Here is a 25,222-nt window from a genome sequence, read left to right as displayed (position 1 = left end):
CCTACCATGAAACACAGAATGCATACAAATCTAATTATAGCCAGTACTAAGACATTAAATACCATCACATTCCACTATTCTGCTATGGTTAAACAGATTTGCAAAAACAAAAACACAAACCTGTCTGTTTCTTTGTGTCATCACTGCCAGTGTTGGCTGTAGACTGCGGGGTGCTTTGTGCCTCCCTTTCTGGGCTGGGGACCGGTATGAACATGCTTGCTGGCAAAGCTTCTGTAGTTGCCACCTGGAAAATAACACACAGGGTGTGCTCCTTGTTAATTACTGGCTAACTTTCACAGTTCCTCTTTTATAGACAGACAGGTGAGCTTGGTTACTTCCGAAAAACACATGAAAAAAACAAGGCTTTCCAGAATGCAGTGACTAATTACAACTGCTACAGCTTCCCCAACCACACCTCATTGCAAAGAAAACCCACCTTCAGAGGAAAGCAAGACAGTAATGGAAGAAGATTAAAATTATGGATGGAACAAAAATAGTCATATGCATGTAGATGGAGAACACACAAACCAGAGACAGACAGACCTACACGCACACACACAACCAGGCACACCGCTCGCACAGAAATTAATCATATTATTTCTACCATCTTGGTTTCCCTTAGATTCTGCACTTTGATCACGGCTGGTGTTTTGTCATATGCCTAGAAAGTTCTGCTGCAGCCAATTAGTGGGATGGGCTGAGAGGCCCACCTTGGCCAAGTGTAAAGCTTATTAGATTGGCTAATTAAATAATTCTCCCTCCTTGTAAAAAATGCATTCCACTTCAATAGAGAAGAGCAGCGAGCACAGGCACAGTGTGTCGCAAGCACTGATCTTCCTCTTAGTACCGTGTGTTCATACACCGCGCCAATTATAGACTAAAACACAAACAATGAACAATCCATTTTAAAATAATAATAATATATAGGTATTTGTGCATTGGAAGAGTTTTATATTTGAATGATACGGTGGAAAGAAAAACGCCTTTGCATTTGCTCCGCTACTTCAGCTCAATCTACCTTGCAGTATTTTTAATTAGACCATTTCAAGAAGCAATGAATATTGATTAAAAAGTGCAGAAGTGCAGCCAGGTTTCCTGTGCTCTCAAAAGGTTGAAGTCAATCATGTGTGAATGACAGGAACCTTCCCTCCATCTTGGCAACCCCCCCCAACCACCTCTTGTGTACTCCCCATGCTCCCTCGAGCTTTTCAATCTCTCCCTCTATCTCTCTCCCTCCTCCTCTCTCTGTCTATCCCTCTCTCTCTCTAAAAAGAAAAAAAAGCACAACAATTCATCAAATGCACTCATTAAGCGGCCCCTATTTAACAATAATCAGTGATTGAGATTGGAAGAGTCTGTAAGATGAGGCACTGCCGGCTTCACCTTCTTTCAATTAACTCCCCAAACAGAATAATCATCTTCACTCCCCACACAGCATTTCAATTCATGGACCTCACCCTACATGTTACAGCCCTTGCTCCTCCTCTCTCTGTCTCTCTCTCTCTCTCTCTCTCTCTCTCTCTCTCTCTCTCTCTCTCTCTCTCTCCCAATTTCAAACACTTTCCTATCTCATACTCTTATGCCTAAGCTACTTTAACAATCTGAGTACTCATTCACAGCAAAATAGTATGAAATATTATGACAGCGATGCTGCCTGACAACGTGTGCATGAGATCAAATATTAGCTAAGGTTTTTTCAACATCAAAACAAGTGCTTCACTTGAAGTAATACATGCTTAACATCGTATTTTACCTTGCACAAGACTCTCGTCTTTTCTGACTTTGTCTTTGTTTGCAGCTCTACCACATGAACACCTCTGCTAAACCTCCAAACCTCTCACAATCCATGATGTCCCACAAATACATGCTAAGATCTGCAGGACTGGGTATGACAAAAACAGCTGCTTGGCTCATGTTATGGTTCAGCATTGAGGTCGGTGGCCGTAAGTCAGAGCATTAAATGAAATATCAGCCAGGAGCACTGCTCTCTAAATGAACAACAAAGGAGAGGGCTTCCAGGCACTGACCCCCCCAGGAGGATGTTGTTTTCCAGCCTCATATGCACCCTCGTGATTTATCAGCTAGGCAGTACTGCTGGGGGGGGTTAAGAGGAAGGGACAGAACTATCTTGTCCATCAGCGTGCAATTAGTTTAATTAGAAATACACAGAAATATAATTCATATTCATATAATTTTTTTTACAGCCTTTCACCATCTCTCCTCTGGAGCAGGAGCAGAAAATTAATATGACCAGCTTGGAGAGTTACAAAAACAAATCACGGCACTGATTTACATTACAAAGTGGACTGTTTCTAGACAACTGCTTCATTAGGCGGGGAGAAGCAAGCACTAAGAGTATCCCAAGGTCACTTTTAATTTGGACCGGCTAATTGGCAAACATAGTTCCAAATGGCTATCATCTAGCCAGACTCAGAATTAATGAAGCACAATTATTTTCATTACCCCTATCTTGGACAGACAGAAAATGAGACATAGTGGTGGAGAGAGAGAGAGAGAGAGAAAGAGAGAGAGGGAGAGAGAGAGAGAGAGAGAGAGAGAGAGAGAGAGAGAGAGAGAGAGAAAGAGAGAGAAGAGAAGAGATAGAACAGAGAGAGGAGAAACGACACAGAGATGGAGGAAGGATGCACATTTATATCTCCGAGTGTGTATCTTTATGCATAGTCGGCAAGAAATAAAAGTCACCTATTGCAGAATTCATTAGGGATCATCTGCAGGACAAGGGAAAGAGAAGACATGGTACCCATCAAATCTGTTCCGAGTAGAGGAGTCGGGGGGTAAAAAAAAATAGGTGCCAGTTTTAATGTGCATTACATTAAGTCTGTCTCTTATGCCTCTCCTCTTGTAGACACCCCGAGCATTATCATCTCTATAAAAGAAAATATATTACTGCCTCCACACCTAATGTGACTGCCATTTGCTAGCTGGGATGGAGAGATGGCAACGCTGGACTTAAGAACACTGCTACCCTGAAGGGTACACCAGTGAGCCCTTCAACACAGGAGTGAAAAGAAATACTACAGGCCTACAAAAATATATAAATAAATATAATAAATATTCTGTACTGTACATCTTGCAACTAGTTGTGAGGAGTGATACAAGAAGCTACAGTTTTTATAGACGGTCTCCTGTGACTGACTTGAAATCAAGAAAATTGTCTTTTGGGCTTGTGTGTGCATGTGTGTGCATATGCGAGAGTGTGTGTGTGTGTGTGTGTGTGTGTGTGTGTGTGCGTGCGTGCATGTGTGTGTGTATGTGTTTGGGGTTGGGATGGAGGGGTGGGGGTGAGGTGGTGATGCAGGATGAAAAAAGGCGCTTCGATGCCGAGGGATTTTGGTAATGAAGTCAGGCGACTTAAAGAGGGATGATGTAAGTGTTACTTCTTAATATGAAAGAAAGTGCCCCACCGACATGTCTTGACAACGATGAGAATATTTCCCGCTCCTCTTTGAGTGCACTGTTCATTCCCAGTGTTAATCAGTCTGGGAGAAGCGGCACTTCACAGACGACATCCATCTCTAGAGGATTTTTTTGTACAACATCACTCCCTTCCCCCCTTTCGTTTTTTTTTTCCTTCAAAAAAATAACTTTTCTTACATTTTTTTTAGCTGATGCAACTGCAATCCCCTCTGCGCATTCCCAGGCAGAGAAAACACGTCACTGCTACAACGCTGAGGCTTTGAGGACCTCCAGGATTGACTTGGAATCGGCGAGCATAGTAGAGGGAAAGCGAAATTCAGGAGAATACTTTTTCTCCATCACCACCACACCCTGCCACCCCCACCTCCACCAACCCCCCCCCCCTTTCAGCTCTTTTAGCCTCGTGGCAGCTCGACTCTCGAGAAGTCACTAGAGACCTCAGGTTGGCAAGTTAGATTAAAAAATAGTGAATAATAATATTTGCATTGCCTGAACTTGCATGTCATTAAAAGATTTTTTTTTTCAAAAAAGACCCTCTCATTAAATTTCAATTCATCTGTGTCGCAATTACCTGAATATATTAATAATAAAAGCCTTTGTTTTGAATAGTGTGCGGAGTGATCACAGACACATGGAGGGTGTCAAAGCACGCTAGAGAGGGAATGAAAAGAAGAGGGAGAGAGAGAGAGAGAGAGAGAGAGAGAGAGAGAGAGAGAGAGAGAGAGAGAAAGAGAGAGAGAGAAAGAGAGAGAGGGAGAGAGAGAGAGAGAGAGAGAGAGAGAGAGCGAGAAGAGCTGCTTGTGCGATGAACAACAGAATCACCCATTAGAGACCAACACCCTTTCATTCCATGTCTTCTCTCTGCCTCTCTTGACTGCACCTTCTCTCTCTCTTCCTCAATCGACTGTGCTATAATGAAATGGGATAAAGACTCATTGGCAGTGGGCATGTCAAGACAATGCCAGAGTCAAGGATGGCTACAGAATCCACCTCCCCACGCATGTAGCCCATCTTACCCCTGCCCCCCAAACCAAACCCTCTTCCCAACAACCTCATCCCCACCCCCACCCCTCCAGTCAGTCCATACCCCATGATATGTCTGAGTCAACAGGATGCCCAGGGGCCATTTCACAATTAACAGTTTCCTTTGTGTTTTGATTAAGCCTCAAATGTCATCAATTAGAGACAAGGAGACGGGAGAGACAACCTTCATTACGCTCAGCCGGGGTGAGTAAGCGGGAGGGGAGGCAGGAATGGAGGTGGAGAAAGAGTGAGAGAGGGAGTGATGCAGGGAGAGATGGAGAGAAACAGAGATACTGAAAGAGAGCGACAGAATAAGCTGTGTAAGTAAGTATGTGTGTGTGTTTGTATTTGTGTATGCTTGTGTCTATTCTTGTGTGCGTGCGTGCATGTGTGACTGTGTTTGTGCGTGTATGTGAGTGTGCTAGAGACTGACAGTGAGAGAGAGAGAGAGAGAGAGACAGAGAGACAGAGAGAAAGTGTGACTCATCCCACTGGAGCATGCAAACACACCCTGCCAAGTCCCACACTGGTCCCTCACTTGGACACAAGCTCCACACATACATTAACAGGCAGCACAGCCTCGTATTCACTGGTTATGTACTGTGTATAACAGTCATTGTAGAGCAACACAAATAACTAAAAAACCCAAAAGGCCACCATGTCTGATTCGTTACAAGTACCTCCACTGTAAAATTTAACCATAGACACACACCAACGCAAGAAAGCCCCTGAGATGATGACAAATATAACCTCACTAGACATGTGGGCTTCATGACAATGGAGGGCTTCAAGACACTACAGCCGAGAGGCCGTGACATTTGCTCTGCCCTATTGAATGATGCCTGAAAGCCCAGTGGCTAAGAGAGGGATGCCACGTAACCATGCCCTCGCATCTGGTCTTTGCCTATGTAAAAATGGGAGGTCAAGAAACGATGCTGCAAACATGCGTACAATGGCATGGCTATTGTCGTAGCATTGTTCTCACAACCTTCATTGGTTGTGTAGGTGAATAAAAAAGGTTTCAATGCAGGCTCTTCAGTGGAAGGACACATTGGTAAGTTGAAGATTTCCACAGAGACGTGGTGAAGTGAGAGGGCCATTTTCAGCATAATCGTTTTAACCCGTTAATAATTTGCTAACGTGGACTACGTAGATATGAAGATGCTGTGATGGGATGTTTACTTTGTTGTATAAAAATAAATGACTGAATATTTGAATAAGTGATCCCTCAATACTGCACTCATACCTGCTATTCATAAACTCATTAAATCAATCAGTCTCAAAACACTCTGACAAACACACACATTCTTACATACACACGACATGTGAGAGATGACAAAAAAGACAGGCAGGCAGGCAAGACAAGATAGTGTTTGGGGGCACACTCACAGTGGCAATGAGCTTGTCCACGCAGTCAGGCGCCACGCTGTGCAGGTGCGTGAGGTGGAACTGCAGGTGGACCTTGTTGTTGAGCATGTCCTGGCAGAGAGGGCAGCGGATCATCGGCTGGACTGAGTGCTGCGTCATGACGTGCATCCTGAGCCGGTTCAAATCGGTATTGGTGAACTTGCAGTAGGGGCACTGTAACATCTGGAGAGAAAGGAAGAGAGAAGGAGGAGGAGGATGGAGGAGAGAGGTGGAAGAGAGGAGGTGGGGGATGAAAAAAAGTTGAAGGATAGAGGAGGATGGAGGAGGGGAAGGGAGGGAAGAGGGGATGAATGGAGCAGAGGAAAGGATGAGGATAAAATTGTGATGGACAGATAGATGGAGGATGGACAGTGGTGATGGACAGATAAGAGGATACAAATGTGGAGAGATGACAGAGAAGGTCGAGCATGGAGAGAATGATAGGGGCACAAAGAGAGGTGTAGGGAGCGAGAGTGATAGGGAGGGAGAGAGGGAGCATGAGTGTGAGGGAGAGAGAGAGAGTGTGTTTGTTTAGACAGAGTGATAGGAGCAAAAAAAAGAGCAACACAGAAGGAACCGGGGGACTCTTCTGTCTCTTTGGAACAGATCTCATCCGAACAGGGAACGCTGGGTTACTTGTGACTGGCAGAAAAATCCTGGCAGACACTTCAAAGGCCTCTCAGCTGTCAAATAGTGTATTGATTTTCTACCTTTTTGAGCAATTAGCGATGCAAGAGTGGCAAAAAAAAAAAACGGGGGAAAATAATCTTCGGATGAAAACACTCTGTTTGCATAATGCAAGAGTGTCCAGATTTACCGAACTTCAGAAAAATGCTGAGTTTTTTTTACCCTCCCCAGGTAATTAATTTCCAAGGATGAGGGCTTTCATAACAAACTACTCCCACTGGCAGAGCGAGCTGAGCTGACTGGTGTGATGGCAGAGAGTGGCAACACAAATCAACATCTGCAAAATGGATACTGGCAGCAACAGAGAGACAGACATAGAGTGAGAGTGAGAGAGAGAGAGAGAGAGAGACAGAGAGAGAGAGAGAGAGAGAGAGACTGATGGGCGTCTTGACAGCCCACAAACACCACCCCCTCCTGCCAGGGCCTCCTCATGTGACCCGGTGCTAATGGGCTCCCCTCTCGGGCTCCTCACCTGCTCTCCAGCACTCTTGTCAGCCGTGCGGGGCCTCTTGGAGGACAGGGGGCTCTCCGCCGCCCCAGACCTCGAAGACGGGCGCTTGGAGGGGGCCGGGGACTCCGACTGCTCCCGCTCCCTCTCCCTCTCCCTTTCCCGCTCCCGCTCCCTCTCCCGTTCCCTCTCTCGCTCCAAATGGCTGGATGCTGCCACTGATGCTGAAGCTGCTGCTGCTGATGCTGCGGCCGCCGCTGCTGCTCCTGCTCCTAGACAAACACACACAGAGAGGAAGAAACACACAGACACTTAGTCAGGGGCAGGGAAGAGACACTCTGGTACTAATCAATCAATACAAAGGGCTGGATAAAGGGCTTAACGATGTCTTTCCCCAACTGTGACAGAGGCGTATTTAACTGAGTTTGGGCCGGAGAGTTGCAGAGCGTGGGTTGTGATAGGTTAGGGTGGGGTTGTTGTCAGTGTGGGTGTCTAGGGGGGGTCTCTCTCCAATGCAAACCGCCATGCCGTTTTCAAAGTCCCCTCCCATGCCACGAAGAAAGGCAGGCACTCGTATCTCTGGCTGACGGGCTGTCTCTCCCAATGTTGGATGGTTAGGACATCAGACAGCGCCACCGACGTCTAATCAAAACGTTAGTTTGCCACGTCAGGTTGCTCCGGCACCTGCATGGCAACTTTGGCGTTTGATGCAAGAGATTTTAGCGGAAGAGATCCATGCGACTTGTGACGTGCCCATCACAAGTCCCGACGCATCTGATCAGACAGTATTTATCTAAAAGAGGGCCCCATCACTCCAAAGGCTCTTGCTCCAGCCCTAACCCCAAACTCCTACTTCTTTGAATGAAGGGAAATGTGAGCACGGATACTGTAGATGACTAGAAATCACATTTACATATGAAATATGAAGTTACTCATCTACTTTTTACAGATATGCCCAAATACACAATATTCCACATACAAAAGAATGGAATAATTTTCCATTCCCACAAAATATTCAATATTTTATTCCAATTGCATTCAATTTATTCTAGGACTCAGTATTCCTACAACTGAAGAAATTAGAAACAGGAAAAAACACACTCATGAAACCGGGAGGGAGTTCCATAAAAAAAAATCCTGAACTCCGAAATGAACTCAAGTAAATACGGGAGCCAACGCTCCAGCCTGAGCGAGCCAGTTCCAGACTGCTCAGAGCAATTAAAACCAGGTGAGATTTTTGAGCCCCTTTGATTCCAGGGGCTGTATGAGACCATGCCAGCTGGAGGAGTGGTGTGATTTGGGCTGGGGTGCGTACGCACACGCACGCACACGCATGCACGCACATGCACGCACGCGCACACACACTACACACACACACACAGGGGGGAGGCTTTTGGAGGAGCTGCAGGCTTAGGAACTCTTTCCCCCCTCTCTTCTTCTTCCCTCCCCCGTACTCCTTCTCCCAAATCCTGCTGGTAGCGCTGACCTACAGCTTGACCCTGCTCAGGTAAATCCTTCCCCTCTCTCTCCCCCTCCTCTCTCTCTTTCTCTCTCTCTCTCCCTCTCTCTCTCTCTCTCTCTCTCTTTCCCCCCCACCCACCTCTCTCTCTTGCTGTGCCTCCACTGCCCTCGCTGGTGAGTGCCAGAGCATCTCTCCACTTAATTGGAATTCTGTAACCAGTTAATCCAGGCACTGGAGACTTCTGGGTTGGGCTGAGTCGTGTGGAGTATAGAGGGGTGTTCCTGTGGTTTGGCTGGATGGATGGATGGATAAAGTGGGGCCCCTCATCTTGCCCATCTCTTACGTCTCCTCCTCATATGGACGAACCTCATTTCCTAGCGCACAATATGCAACACGGTTCCCATTACTTTGACTGATCTGAGCATCTCTTGAGGCAAATGTGGAGATAACATTCAGCATTTTATGTTTATTGAAAAGGAGCATATTTTGTACGACGAGCTGCTGTGAACCAGAGGTGCGTATATATGCTGCATTTTCAAGGGAATAAAATGCAACGCCTGAAGTTGCTTTGAGTAGAGCCTACCTACTTAATACCCACTTGAAAGCACGAGATAGAAAGTCAATGGGGGGAAGTAAGAACTTCACACGAGCGGCGGCGGAAGATGCTTATCTGAAGTCCAGTAATTTCTGGTGTCGAGCGTTACAAAAAAACACCTCTAACAACTACATCAATAGAGAGAGGACACATTTTAAGAGTCAACATCACACAAAATAGCTGCTCATACACTGCTGACTGAAAATAGTCGACAGAGAGAGAGACGCAGAATGGATCGCAGGAAAAGCGAGTGGGAGAGTGTGTGGGTGAGAGAGAGAGAGAGAGAGAGAGAGAGAGAGAGAGAGAGAGAGAGAGAGAGAGAGAGAGAGAGGAGAGAGAGAGAGGAGAGAGAGAGAGAGAGAGAGAGAGGGAGAGGGAGAGAGAGAGAGAGGGAGAGAGAGAGAGAGAGAGGGAGAGGGAGAGAGAGAGAGAGAGAGAGAGAGAGGGAGAGGGAGAGATGGGTAATTGTCAGGTGCCAGCACATCTTAGAAAGGAATCCCCTCTTTGTGATAATCACCTGGCGTGGCTGCTGCCGTCTGAAATGGGCTCCACTGGCTGGCAGAGCGCTTCACGCACCTAATCCCCCTAATGCAGCCTGCACCGGGCAGCACAATGCACACACACACACACAATGCACACACACATACCGTACACATAAAACACACACACATGCACGCACACACACATGCACACCTACAGTACTTACGCATACAGTATACACACACACACACACACACACACACACACACACACACACACACACACACACACACACACACACACACACACACACACACACACACACACACACACACACACACACACACACACACACACACACACACACACACACACAATGCACTGCCTCATCATCCCTTCCTCAGCCCCCAGAAACACAAGGCTCTGACGCCCAGCTTAAACCAGGGGGGGCATCGGCCTCGCTGACTATTCAGAGTTGGGGTGGAAGAAGAGCTGGAGGGAGAGCGAGAGAGAGAGGCTGACAGAGAGATAGAGGTAGAGAGAGAGAGTGTGTGAGAGATTTGAGAGACTTGACTTGACTTGAAGAGCTGGAGGGAGAGCGAGAGAGAGAGGCTGACAGAGAGATAGAGGTAGAGAGAGAGAGAGAGAGAGAGACTGAGAGATTTGAGAGAGGTTGTAGGAGATAGCCACAGAGACTAAGTAGTGAAGAAGCAAACAAAAACCAGGAGCGGCGCGCCTGTATATATTTATATATAAAAAAGGCATCGTAGCAAGTCGAGTAAAAATACTCAGCTAAGCCGGCGCTCGTAAAGGAGCTAAATCCACACGGAGCCAGAGCTGGAGGGGGGTGAGGCAGAGCAAGAGCAACAGCAACAGCAAGAGCAGAGGAGAGCAGAGCGGAGAGAACAGGGCAGCCTGCGACCCGGCGCTGCGCCAGTGGAAAGAATTCACTGTGAAACTCAAGACGGGACCCGCTGCCAGACTGGCCTGGCCCTTAACGAGGACATAAAGAGTTAAATTTGGCCGTGATTCGTACAGTCCTGCAAGGGCAAATTGAGAGCAAAGGGTAGTGGTGAGTGAGAGAGTGTGTGTGTGTGTGTGTGCATGTGCGTGTGTGCGCGTGTGTGTGAGTACACAGTTGTGTGTGTGTGTGTGTGTGTGTGTGTGTGTGTGTGTGTGTGTGTGTGTGTGTGTGTGTGTGTGTGTGTGTGTGTGTGTGTGTGTGTGTGTGTGTGTGTGTGTGTGTGTGTGTGTGTGTGGGCGAGAGAGAGGCCTGGGCAGGAGGGGTCAGGTTAAACAGGGCTGACCATCCCACTGCTCTAGACATTAAAATGTCACCTCCAATCAGTAGGCAGGCAGTTGAGCTGATTGCCCAGTGGGGTGGGAGGGAGGGAGGCAGGAGGCAGGAGCGACGTGAGGGGGCGGAAGGGGAGGTGCTCCTTGCTTGGGTCTAAGCGAGAGAGAGAGAGCAGCTTTGCCCGATCTCACGGAGACCCGGCCATCAGTTGGTCGGCCGGGCCCAATTAGAGCCCAGTCAGGGCCAATCCCGTTACACATCTCCACCAATAAACAAAGGAAATGTTAAACAAAGGAACCTCCCATTCTGTCACATTACGTCCCTCTCTCTCTCTCTCTCTCTCTCTTACTGTCCTCACTACTTCCTCCTCCTCCTCCACCACCATCACCTCACTTCACCCCATCCACCCGTCCTCCCGCCTACTAACTGACAGTGAACAGAAACCGCCTTCAACAAGAGGAGTTCCTTTCCTTTCTTTTAGCGTTTTCAAAGCCGCCCTCCCATCTTAAGCTTATGCTGGCCTTTTCTCCCTCTCGCCCCCTCTCTCTCTCTCTCTCTCTCTCTCTCTCTCTCTCTCTCTCTCTTTCTTATGGGCTCTGAGAGGGCAGGACTTCATGACTTTGCACAAGACAAGCTACTTGTTCGTTGTCCACCTTTCAAATGTCTTTTCTCCTTAACTGCTTATCAACAATCTTGGACAAGTCTGTATCTGCTGAGAACGGTCAGAATCCTCTATCCATGCACATACACAGTACACACGCAGCAGACATGCACTCACACACACAAACACATAATCCTCCCATAAAACTTCACATGATGTGGACAGGTTGGGTGGTTTGGGCCATTTGAACGCAGACAAAACAGCTGGAACTAAAATGTCTACTGCTGACTGGCTGGCCGGCTTTGCTCTGGGCTGGGAGCTGGAAACGGAGGCCAAAGCTGTCTGCAGCCTGAGTCTGAGTTTTGAGTTTTAAGTCTGCCACTGCAAACGCCAAGAGTAAAAGTAAAAAAAAAAAGGCGGAAAATGAGTCTAGTGTCCTCTATCGGGACAGGCTAATGGGCAGCATATGCTGGGGAACAGTCAGTCCTCCCTGCTCGCCTGCCTGCCTGCCTGTGCAGTCTGCACTACACAAGCTTATGCCAGACTGTTTCTCCTGATACGAAACTGTTTAAGGAGCCTTCAGCGGAGGATTATAGGCTCGCATGAAAGTTTTATTTCAACACCGCCGACACTTCTAAACCAAAACATGTTTGAAAAAATAGCAACGCAGGCCCACGCAGCGCCCAAGTCCATACAAACAACAACTTTATTCACCTATCAACCAGGGCTAATGTGGTTAAAAGGGGGCCACGACAGAATACTTCCCCAGAGACGTGCAAGACCCAGTAGGCTGCTGCCTCGCGGAGGCTGGGGGTGGGTGGGTGTGAGTGAGTAAGGCTGTGTGGGTGGAGCGGAGGTGAGGCTGGGTGTCCAGTTCACCTGGTCATGCCCTGTTAAGACTTCATAAATCTGATCGATTGGTCGCTTTAAGCAGCCACCGACCGAAGATACGTACTACCAAACCCTCACGCCTCTGCCACAAGGACCGTGACGAACAGAGTCCAGCCACCGTGTCCTGTGTTTTTTTCCCTCTTTGGTTTCTGTTTATGTCATGGGGACTTGGATAAGAAAAAAAAGAAGAAAAACAACAACATAGCAACGATCAACCCTTACTACTGAGCCAAGCTGAAAACATACTGGAACGAGAGGGAGAGCACACAGAGAGAAACACTTTGTTGTGTGTGTGTGTGTGTGTGTGCGCGCGTGTCTATATGTGTGCGTGTGTGCGGATATGTGCACGCGTGAACACTACTGCACGTGTGTGATGTCTGTGTGCATCTGAAGTGTGTCTACACATTCTAAATGTGGCGCGCTTGGCTTGGCAAGGGGACATGGAGCTGCATCAGAGTGGAGGCGATCTGCTGAAACAGACCATGACCAGAACAGAACAGCACAGAACAGAAGACAGCACTAGCTGCTGATGGGACCTGAGCCTGTCCCTGGAGTCCTCCGAGTGTGACGCGAGTGCACGCCCACGGCTCAACACAGGGGCCCGGGATTAAAGAGCCGGCTCTGTGACTTCACGGGGATCACGAACAGGACACCGATGACAGAGGTAACAACAGGGGCCACTGTCTGCCTGCCTTTCTGCCTGCCTGCCTGCCTTCCTACCTGTATGTCGCTGTCCCTATCAATGTCACTGTCAACAAGGACTGACTGCACTGCCATCGTAGAAATAAAGCAGAAAATGGTAACGAAGACATTTGGGTCCAAAATATCACTCAGGCAAAATTGGAATGGGAAATTTGGGGTTTGCGAAAAGAAAAACAATTTAGGGGCCACTCCTGTTTTTCATTTCCCCTTTATTCAAATTGTTTGGTTCTCGTTCAACTCCAAATAGACAAAACATGATGTGAGAGGCCATCCCTAGCCTGCAGTACGTCTCCACCAGCTCCCAAGTAAAAAGACCTGCTGCCGCTTGCTGCACGCATCGCCTGCGAGTTAAAGATGTAACCATTGCAGCCCGATGAAGGTGGACAGGCCCTCTCCTGACCTCTCATTCGCACAGCAAACTGTCTCCACATAAAACTCACTCAGACACACCAGAGACGAGGGCCAGACTTTCATCTTGCAAGTACAAAAGGCGAGCGTGATGGGAGGAAGTAAGGAGAAGGCACAGAGGGAAGGAGAGAGTGAGTGAGTGAGTGAAGGAAGGAGTAGGGGGAAAAAAAATCTTAAAAGTCAATTAGGTGATTATTAATTCATGGCTCTTTTCGGTAAACTGAGGGCCTTTGTGCTGTCGAGTCCCGTAAGTGAATTGGACTTTGGCACCTTCTCTCACCTCTCTGCTGGAGTCCTTGGCCCAGGCTTGCATTACTGAGCCAGGTCCAGCTCTGTGGTTAGCTTGTATGGGGGAGGTGAGGGAGACTGAGGGGGTGGTAGAGGGCTTGGGTGGTAGTGGGGTGGTGATGGTGCTCTGTTAGCGATCCAGGGGCCTCGTTGGGCATTCGGAGAAGGTAAAGAGGGCAAAGGGGTTCGGGGTGTTAAAATAATAACAATAAAACAAAAAAAGAAAAGACACGGCAGCTGGTGGGGGCTAACCGACACAAGTTTGCTGCCCTGGTGTTAACGAAACAGCTCTTCTTGACCAGCGCTTAAAAACCTCCCAGGAATTACACAGCAGCTGCTGCTGTGTCGTCGCCACCTCTGTCCTTGGGAAGCGATATTCTGAGAGCCGGACCATGCAGTACTGATGGTTAATGGGAGAGAAGAGAGAGAGAGAGAGAGAGAGAGAGAGAGAGAGAGAGAGAGAGAGGAGAGAGAGAGAGAGAGAGAGGCAGAGGCAGACAAATAGAGACAAAGATGAGGTACGAGAGAGGGGCTCTAAAGATAAGAAAGAGAAAAAAGCCAAAAAAGAGGTTTCCCCAGGCCTGCCCATTCACCAACAGGGCAACCTTACACTTGTCCTACTGGAGACATTGAAAATGGACTAGCTCCGAAACGTCTGTCTCTCCAGTTAATCCTTAGACTTCTGTTGTATATTTTCGGCTTCAATACACTTTTTCACACAAGTCTTGTGTGCGCCTCCTTTTTTCCATTTTTGAGTGAACCTTACTCAAGAGAAATCTCCCCAAAGGGCCGTTGGGGAAACAAGTGCACAAACATCTAAAGTATCTGCAGCATGGGTTTCAGTCAGAGATGCCTCGCCAGAGAGGCAACTTCAAACCATCCCCACTGGCCTCTGAACATGGTAGCCTCCAGCAGTACAACACTCAAGCTGCCCAGTGCCCACTGCACTCCCCAGACCATGCCCCTCTCTCTCTCTCTCTCCCCTCACTAGCGAGCACAGACCCTGGTCATGTCCATCTCACATCAATACTCAACCTCCACACACCCCACCACTTACACCCCCAGTTATACTGTTACTGCTCTTGTTTGAAGTGACCAATGTACTGTAGCTGAAGCTGACCCTCAGCTAGCACCCACTAACCTCCTTCCCAGATCATCTCTTTCTCTCCTCACTAGCGAACACATACCCTGTCCATGTCCACCTCACACCAATGTCCAGTCCCACAAAACACCCCTGGTTACTGTGTTTGGAGGATGATAGAGGTGTGACGCCATTTTTTTCCCTTCACTTACTTCACTTCTCCCCACCACAGCACCCTGACACATGGGCGAAACAACCTGGCCCCTCCGGTCCCTCAGCAATTTAACCATTAATATGAAAAAAAGCAGGTTCAAGTCCCCAGTGCTAAAAAGTCATTCACTTTTAATACGCTTGCTAACAATAACTGAATATTATCGCTCCAACCCCCCATCCACACCCACCCACACGTCTTGTCTTCTGCCTCTCTATCTCTCTCGCTCTCTCTCTCTCTCTTTTTTTTTTTACCCCTACCAGCCTTTTTTAATCGGAAGGCCAATGTTGGAGCCCTGAGCGACAGTGGGCTATATTCCATTTCACCTCCATATTTCTCAGGTAATTACTCTGCATCAATTAATTTCAAATAAAGAAAATTACAACCAAAGCCTCGCGCCCAAACCCGAAGCTCATCATATCTCGGTATCCTTGGTGTATAACCCCTTTATTAAATGAAAAATCCAACCTCCTCCATGGCTGCGCATGTGTGTGTGTGGCTAGGAGCAGCTTGGTGTGTGGTGTGTGGCGTGTGTGTGTGTGGGGTTGGGAGGATGGGTCGGGGTGGGTTGTGTTATGAGTGGGAGGGAGGCCTACAGGCGAGACAGCCACAAAGACAAATTTAAAATGAAGAAATTAAAAGGAGATATTAATTAGTGGCCACGTTATTAATCATGTCAGGCAAGAGGCAGCACCTCGATCACCTTCAGAGGGCATCCCTACACACACACACACACACACACACACACACACACACACACACACACACACACACACACACACACACACACACACACACACACACACACACACACACACACACACACACACTACACACACACTACACACACACACACCCTCTTGCACTCGGTGAGATCATTAGAATATGGGCAGTAAAAAAAAATAAAGCCCCCTCCTAAACACCGGTCTTTCTGGGAGCCGACTCGCAAACAAGGACAATTTATGGGCCATTATCTTCAGAGAAGAAGAAGAAAAAAAGAATTTTTAATTTAGAGGATGACAAGCGTTGAAAGGACACTCCATGAATATGCAAAGCTGATGCAAAAAAAACAAAGTCTCAACAGTGCACTGAAGCTTGGAGAAAATACAGTGCAGGGGTGCATTTCTCGAAGCCATAGTTGCTAACTACGTCAGCTACTTTGTTGTTTACAATGCAATTGCCTATTGGCAACTACCAAAGTTGCTAACTGGCTAACAACTACGCTTTTGAGAAACACACCCCAGCGCTTTTAATGTGCACATGGACATAATAGGGCCCCCTTTTCTGTTTCGATTTAAATACCACAAAAATAGCCATTACTGTGCACTGAATTCCAACAAAAGTAAGGTTAGAAAATACTACTTGAATGATCTGGTAGTTATTACTGCTGGACATAGCCCAGAAATCTGACATATGCGACTACTAACTAACAAACGGTTTTGGCACAATAAGAGGCCGTCCGCCTAAAACCTTCCAGACCCATGAAATTGTGCGGAGTGAAACTGCAGATGGACAATGCAAATTTAAAAAAAGATATGCCGTCGACCAGAGAGAGAGAGAGAAAGAGAGAGAGAGAGAGAGAGAGAGAGAGAGAGAGAGAGAGAGAGAGAGAGAGACCAGTGCTTGGCTTGCAGTATCATAGCTCAGCATCCAGGGGGTGTTGATGTACAATTGGCACTGGGAGCGTATACACAAGTAAGCTAGATGTGTTCGCCCTTCACCAACACAACACACACACGCACGCACACGCACACGCACACACACACGCACGCACACGCACACGCACACACACACCGATGCACACACAAGCAATTCCTTCCCCCCCCTGCTCATCCAATCAGCAGGATTCATGCGTTTAAGTAAATATATAAGGGAGAAGAGATGGGACCAATTTGGCAGGGTGTTCTGCTGCCGGTGTCAGAATGCGGATGACCTGCGCTGTAATATTATTTTTCTCCCCCCTCCCTCACACTAGGCTCCTGTAATTTGAAAGTCAGGAGAAAAGAGAGAGTGGGGGGGGTTGCGGGGCAGTGTGGGTGGGTAGGTAGGTAGGGTTCGGTGGAGGAGATGAGAGGAATTATTCATAAAGCTCAATTGCTGAGGACTGCAACCCCCATTCTTTCCTCCGCCTTCCAACCAACGTCCTCCCGTCCCGACCACCAACAGCACCACTACAGCACAGCAGCACCACTACCATGCAGACCACCACCACCACCTCCAATACTGTCCCTCCCTATACATTTATGTTAAACATGTCAAATCTTATTGTGGCCGAGCCTCCCAGCCCTTAAGTGTATTAACAATCTCTCCACCTCTCCTCTCCTCTCCTCTCCTCTCCTCTCCTCTCCTCTCCTCTCCTCTCCTCACCTCTCCTCTCCTCTCCTCTCCTCTCCTCTCCTCTCCTCTCCTCTCCTCTCCTCTCTTCTCCTCTCCTCTCTTCTCCTCTCCTCTCCTCTCCTCTCCTCTCCTCCTGTCCAACTCTCTCTCTCTCTCTCTCTCTCTCTCTCTCTCTCTCTCTCTCTCTCTCTCTCTCTACCTCTCTCTCTCTCTCTCTCTACCTCTCTCTCTCCAGCAGTATCGCTCTCCCTCATTCTATCAATCTCTCTATTGCCATTGCTCTCTCCCTCTCTCTGTACAGCTCACTCTTTCTCTTTCATAGGCACCCCCTCTCTGTCTTTCTCTCAATCTCTGTATCCCTCTCTTATTCTCCATCTCTCTCTCTCTCTCTATGCATCTGATCTCCATCCATTCTCCTCCCCATGCTCCTCTCTACTCCCTCCATCCTGTACCCGGTGTGCTATTGCTATATTAAGTCTTCCCCTCTGCTTTAATCAAGGTAGGGCAGGGTTGTCCGAGCCGCGGCCACCTGATTTGGCTAATGCTGCCTCAGCTAGGTGTACCGTAGCAGGCACGAGGAAGCGGAGGAGTGGAGAGGAGGTGGGGAAACGAGGGATGAAGAGAGAGAGAGAGGGAAAGAGAGAGAAAGAGAGAAAGGCCTCCAGGCGAACCTTTTATGAATATTTTATGCTTGACATTAGAAACAAGCCTTGCAATGCTTATTTGGAAGGGTGGCTAAATTGCAGCGTCTGCCAACATCATTTTCTTGTCCAAATAAGTAATGATTTCAGGTGTACAGTGTCATCTCATGGATGTGTGTCATATCACGGACACTCTCTCTCTCATTCTCTCTGTCTTTCTCTCTCTCTCTTCTCAGTCTCTCTCTCTCTGTCTTTCTCTCTCTCTCTTCTCAGTCTCTCTCTCTCCCTCTCTCCCTCTCTCTCTTCGCCTTCCCCATGGCAGATAATTACAAAGACCTCATCTCCTTGCTTTTCTCCATCTGTCTGTCTTCAGCTGTCGCTCCTTCTCATTTCTCGTCTCCTGCTCTCGCTCATCTCCTCTCTTATCTCTAATCATGTGTGTGTGCGCACAAATTACCACAACTCTTCATGGGTGTGTGTATGTGTGTGTGAGAGTGTGTGTGTGTGTGTGTGTGTGTGTGTGTGTGTGTGTGTGTGTGTGTGTGTGTGTGTGTGTGTGTGTGTGTGTTTCAATATGTATGTATGCATGTGCGAATCTCTCTTTCTGACTACAAAGTGTCTATGGTGGGGTGTGTGTGTGTGTGTGTGTGGGGGGGGTGGCACTGTACACACATATGCATAATCTGGTGGCGCATACATACATCTGACTATAGCATGTCACACCACGAAAACAAAACACAGCCACCGCCGCCACCACCACCCCCCACCCCCCACCCCCCACCATGGTGGCATCCAGGCCCCCCCCCTCCGTCGTCGCATGGTGACATGCCCGGCACATGCAACGTTTACACGGCTTGCCGAGTGTCTCTCTAAATGCTTGTAATGAAGCCGTGTGGCTGAGGCTCGGCGGCGGCACATGAAAAGGGAGGGAAAGAGATTGACAGTCGCTTTAAATAGGAGGACTCGCTTTTTTCCCCGTCGCCGGGCTAATGCGGCTCTACCTGACAGTGACTGTCATTTGTAAAGCAAGCGACGTCTCCCTCCCAACGCAGGCGACTTCCACCGGTGGTGATAGCGGTGGCGGCGGCGGTGGTTGAGGCGGTGTGACAGGGAGAGGAGAGAAACTTCAATAATACTAATGACGGACCCCTAATAACAGCCGGGCTTCAAGACGCCGTGACTCAAATCCTTTTAGATATGCCTTTAAATAACAGGTTAGCTTCCAGCGACTCACTGCAACCAGCAAAACAGACACACACACACGTAACACAAACACATAACACAGACACACACAAACACACCCATGCAGGCACGGCACACTCGTCCACAGACAAGATAACCTAGAGTACAACACATAAACATTCACACACACACATGTGTGTACACACAGACACACACACATACACACACAGACACACACACACAAACACACAGACATACACACAAACACACACACACTCTGACAGACCGTCTGCCGGCAAACACTCTCTCAGACAGTCAGCAGCCAAAACAAGCGTGCTTCTGTTTACCAGATGCAACCCCCCCCCTCTCTCTTCTCCTCTCTGGCTCTCATTTTAGCCAAGGTTAAGCAGCAGTCAGTCCACAGGAAACTGAATGCTGATCTGGGCTCAATGAAGATTCAGGGAAGAAGGGGTGAAAAAAAGCGGAGTGTTGGTGGAAGTGTTCTTCTGAGTTACATTTGAAGAGTTCAGATGCAAAACCCCCTAAGTGCCTTTTCAGAAAAATATTTTAATTCATTTTTATTCAATACAGAGCTATCAAAATTACATATTTTTAAATTTTATTTATGTAATATGACTATTTATATGTATTATCAAGTACATAAATGTAAACCAAACGAACAACGGGGTTCTCTAAAAGTATAGAAGTGCAGGTCTTCAGAAATGGAGTTAGGGTTTTTTTGCATCTGAACTCTTCATTTGTGCCTTTTTCTCCTCCTAGGTGACAACACTGCTATCTTGGTTCAAACGGCACCACTGTTTCCTCATCCACCCCACCCCACCTCACCCTAGCCCTTACATCCACCCTCACCCTCATCCCCACCACCACTCCACTCCTCCACTCTTCAATCCACCTCTCCCTTCCCTTCACTCGTCTTTCTTCTTCTTCTTCTCTTCTTCTTCTTCCTTACAGACATCAAACAGCCCCTCAGACCTGGCTCCCTAATGCACACGCTATTTTTAACTAAGCGTTTCTAATAAGCTGCTGGGAAGCCAGTAAATTTTTCATAGGCAAGCACATCTCTTCCCCTTTGTGAAAACACAGAAACACACTTATTTGGTGATTAGCGACTGACAGAGGGGAGGAAAAGGAATTGAATATTCGTGTATGAAATTCCATGCCGTCCAAAAAAAGAAAAAATGACAAAAAAGAAAGAAAGAGAAGAAAAAAGGAGAAGGAAGAAGGGAGAGGAGAGGAGAGGAGAGGGGGGTGGCGGAGAAGTGGAAGAGGAATTCTAATGCGAGGAGTCGTCTTCCTGTGCACCACAGGTATGATTGAATTATTAATCACGCAGCTCATTTTAATGCTTTTTAAAGTGCTTTTATTTTGATGTGTTAAAATATACTTTTAGCCATTTTTCAGCCGGGCATGCATATCATTACTTTCTCCCCATCAAAGGGGGGCTGCCACTCTTTCAAAGAACACAAACAAGTCTGCCTCATTTCAACTAAAAGTTCAGATATCAAAGACATCTTTTTTTTTCAAAAATGCAAATAAACTTTTCTTCATGCTGTGCTTTCCGAGTTTGAGAAAAAAATGCAAAGCTATGTGTAAAAGTTGGAAAAGAGTGAATCGGTTATAACAGACTTCTTAAGTGCAGAAATGTTAATGGCAGCACATTGGCCTAAATTGGGGGACTAGACGGCTAAATATTTCTCCTCCTACAGAATATTCCACATGATCTCAGTGTTTTTATTAAACCCACACTAGATGTCCTGCACCTTGCATGAGAGAGAATAGTAGAGAAATGGTAAAAGATATAAACAGAAGGAGAGCGAAAACAGAGCAATAAAGAGAGGAAAAGACAGCGAAAGAGATAGAGAGATATAGAGACACAGTGGGCGAAAGACAAATAGAGGAAGTGAGAGAGCCCTGCTGCTGTAGCTGCTGCTTTGGAGAGCCCCACTGGGCGGATCAGAGGGGGCCGGTGTAGCGGCGGGCGAGGCCCAGGCTGAGGGAGGCTGCTGTGGGCAGGAGAGGCCAGCCCGCTGGGCCTGCTGAGCACCAGGCTCCATACTACTACACCACCACACTACACCATGCTACACTATACAGTACATCCTTACACAGCACAGGAGATGAGAGACTCGAGGAAGGGGAAGCAGTGGGGGGTGCAGAGGGGAGAGCGGTGGTTGGATGTGGGGGGTGAGATGGGGAGAGAGGTGGGTGGTTGTGGGTGAGATGGCGAGTGGGGTGGCTGAGGGGGTTTGACAAGGGGAGAGGGGTGGATAATGGTAGTGGGGCGGGGTGGGGGTGGGGGAGATGGGGAGAGGGGGGTGGCTGAGTGGCTGGGTGTCTGGCGGTGCGGCTAGGGATGGGGGTTGTGGTGTCTTTCATCCCCCCAGGACTTACCCCGCTGTCCCTGCACCCGCCACTGTCTCTATATCCCACTGCTGAGCCTAGCCTAGTGATGTGTACATGTTTTTTATAGATCAACACAAAAAGCCACAACAGCGGACAATGTTGTTACTGTCTTTCCCAAAACTGCAGCTTTCTAATACTATAATATTAATTAAATACAATTAGTAAAAAAAAAATGGTGAATAACAATGTTATTAAACCAATATGTCCGTTTTTGTTTCTTCATTGCTATTCCACGGGGGATAACAGTCCGCTCAGTAAGTACCCACAAGTTCTCTAACAGCTTCAAGCACTCCAACCTTCCATTAGCACCAGAGGCAACACATTCTCTCTCCTTTTTCCTCTTTCCCTCTCTCCATCTCTCTCTCTCCATCTCTCTCTCTCTCTCCATCTCTCTCTCTCCCACTGTCTCTATCTCACTCTCTCTCTCTTTCTCTCTCTCTCACTCTCTCTCTCTCTCTATCTCACTCCATCTCTCGTTCTCTCTCCCACTCTCTCTCTCTCTCTCTCTCTCTCTCTCTGCTGTGTTGAGCACCTCTTCCTCCTACACAGGCCCTTGGTTTCCCACGCATGCAGGCCTGACTTGGTAGTGGTAGTGCCAGTGCCCACACTGAACACCCCCAGCATAGCTCATAGCACAGCTGCAACATGCTACTCCTACAGTACTACTACTGCTACTCTTCCACACACACACATGCATGCAAGCATGTGTGTGTGTGCGCAGGCCCCATTGCACAACCATTCTGCTACTACTTCAGCAACTATACAACATTCCATCCCATACACAAACATATTTACTCAATCCAATCACACTATGCCAAATTGCACAACCTGAAAACTTAAAAATACTTCTACTGCTGTGACTACAAACATACACGTGTGTAAACATACTCACTCCCTCCACTCTGACCAGGCCCAGGCCCAGGCCACACCTCCTGACCCCCCCACCCCCCACCCCCTTTTGCCACCCTACACCTGCACCTGCTGTCTGCCTGCCTGCCTGCCCCCCCCCTCTGATAGCATTCTTTACAAGTGTTAGCTCCTGTTCGTCTGTCTCTGTGGCAGTCACAACAGCAACAGCAGCAACAGCCTGGTCACATGCCTGTCATGGCCCTTCTCCACACCAGACCCTAATTATACACACACACACACAGGCCCCCACAACACACTTCACTTCACTTCCCCCTCCAGGTTCACACACACACACACACACACACGCTGTGGAGGACAAGGAAGGAAAAAAAACTTGTTTGCTTTTTTTTAGTTGCTTGGCTTCTCCGTCTTTGGTCACTTGGCCGCAATTAGTGTAATCAGGCAATTTGGAGTCTACTTTGTAAAGAGTAAATTTAATGAGCCAGACATGCATAGCTTGAGAGAGGGGAGGAAAAAGCGACCAAAATTGTGTTTGATCCATGGCAATTCCACATCAGAGACGGTTTAGGTAAAAGGCTCTGATGGCTGTTGTAAAACAAACAGAAAAAAAGAAAAAGTCTAGTTAAGATCAAAACAAAGGACCTCCTCAGCTGGAACATCCTGTGTAGTGTCAAAAAATATCCTCCCACCAAAAAAATCTGTCCCCACCCCCTTGACCCCTCCTCCCCCTTTCCCCCTCCCCTCCCTCTCCCCTGCAACCCCCCCACCCCACCCCACCCCCACCCTCTTTAAAGAGAGGTGCAAAAAGACAGAGGCCTTACCTGTCCCTTTGGTGAGCTCCTTCTCCCCCCCACTCTCTCTGTCTTTGGTTTGGTCCTCCTGGTCTGTAGTGATCTCACTGGCAGCTTCCACATCCTCACTCAGTTCTCCTGGAGGGGGAGGAGAGGAGAGGATGGGATATGTAAATCACCACTCCATCAGAATTGGTTGGAAGCACTTAAAGGGGCGGCAGCGTTTTTTTTCTATAGGAGCTTACAACAATTACATTCGCTGACATGCATTTACAAGGTTAGGAGACAAAAGGGGGCGGGCGCAACTCTCTCTCGCTCTCTCTTGCTCGCTCTCTTGCTCGCTCGCTCCGTAGCTCTCTCTCCCGCTCTCCCTCTCTCTCTTCCTCTCTCCATGCCGTGCAGCGGTGTTCTGAGCAGATTCATTACGAGCAGTGCTTTCTTCATCTATTTCTCTCTCTCTCTCTCTCTCTCTCTCTCTCTCTCTCTCTCTCTCTCTCTCTCTCTCTCTCTCTCTCGATCTCTCTCGATCTCTCTCTCTCTCTCTCGCCTTTCTGATTGCAAGTTGTAAATAAAAAAACATATATAGTAGTACCTGCTTTTTAATAATAATGATGATAATAGTAATCATAAAAATAGGCCTAATAATAATAATAATAATAATAATAATAATAATAATAATAATAATAGAAATAAAAAAATAATAAAATATTAATATGATTATGATGATGATGATTATTATTATTGGTATCGTCATCACTGAATGGAGGATTTACTTAGATATAAACCCTGGGTGAACAGATATAATTCTTCCTTTATGCATTTGGGCCCATGACATAAATATCTTTATGGCTTCCTCTGTTTAATATGGGCATAAAACAGCACAAAACCACACACATGTGGTAGAGACATACACACATTTTCCAAAGCGGTCAGAAGTATGCAGACAGGAAAAAAAAGAGGGATCTGTCCATGTGCATGTTTGAACAGAAAGAGCTACTTCTCATTTCTATTTGCTGTCTCCATTTCCCGCTCTCCTTCACTCTGTTTCTTTCTTCTCATTCTTGTTCTCCTCTCTCTATCTATCTATCTGTCCTTCTCTCTACCTCTCTCTCTCTCTTTTTTTCTTTCCGTACAATCGCTCTTCATATGAATTAGTGTGGTCTCAAGCTTCAGCCCATTGGGATGCTTAGTGGTGCAAAGGATCCCTTCAACATCATCATGGGTAATGCAGCAATGCAGGATAAAAAGCATAAATATTTTAAACTGAGTCCACCATTCATTTCGTTTTGCTCAGTCAAATGTAAAAATTCCCCTGTAACCATCTTAAGAGCCCCCCTGTTCAATACATCTGGCCATCTAAAAGCAGTGAACTCAAAACAATGGATCTCCGATAATGCCATCTGTAAGTAACACAGGCAAGATGCTGAAAACCAGATAATAAAATGGGCATCAATCCTTTTTATTTCCCCCCTGTGCCCCCCCTCCAAGAGCTCCCTTTGCCTGTTAAGTTTGTTTAAAAGTAGTCCGGCTAGCATGCACCCGCATTGATTGGACAACAGCAAACCGAGGCTTACAGTCAATAAGCCTTATCAGTTATTACACAAGTCAGCTAATTCACAGCAAATGTACTTAAATGTTCTTTTGAAAACGCTTCCACACGCCAGTCTCTATGAGGTAGGCTATTGATGTATTGACACGCACCACAACAGGCCGCGGCATATCCTGCTCAAATATTCATTCCTCCACAGTCAATTCTCAAAGGACTATGGATCCCAGATCACCAGTGGCTAGGCCCGGGAGGAAAAACAACAATCCAAAACATCTGAACTTGTGCAGTTGTGTGTGTGTTTTTTTATGGCCTAATAATGCTTGGAGCACTTAAGGAACCTTAACGCAGTTAAGGCTGCATGTAACCCGAAGCTCAAGAGTTCGACTCCAAAAGCCACCACACATACCGT

At 47.3% G+C, this 25,222-nt stretch overlaps 1 protein-coding gene across 3 annotated transcripts in view; it reads right to left on the bottom strand.

Moving 5' to 3' along the window:
* Nucleotides 1-25,222, bottom strand: part of zfhx3b (zinc finger homeobox 3b) — a 246,070-nt gene that overhangs the window by 9,482 nt on the left and 211,366 nt on the right. Inside the window, exons 5-8 of one of the 3 annotated variants that reach the window (XM_063188440.1) lie at nt 23,295-23,402; nt 7,028-7,275; nt 5,851-6,051; nt 121-244 (exon numbers count right to left, since the gene is read on the bottom strand). In XM_063188440.1, the coding sequence (XP_063044510.1) occupies nt 121-244; nt 5,851-6,051; nt 7,028-7,275; nt 23,295-23,402 (681 nt within the window). The remainder of the gene's footprint in view (nt 1-120; nt 245-5,850; nt 6,052-7,027; nt 7,276-23,294; nt 23,403-25,222) is intronic. The other 2 variants (XM_063188441.1, XM_063188442.1) reach the window with 2 other exon arrangements.

This window comes from Engraulis encrasicolus, chromosome 22, assembly GCF_034702125.1.
Source record: "Engraulis encrasicolus isolate BLACKSEA-1 chromosome 22, IST_EnEncr_1.0, whole genome shotgun sequence".
NCBI classification, from domain to species: domain Eukaryota; kingdom Metazoa; phylum Chordata; class Actinopteri; order Clupeiformes; family Engraulidae; genus Engraulis; species Engraulis encrasicolus.
This window is presented reverse-complemented; position numbering and strand designations above follow the sequence as displayed.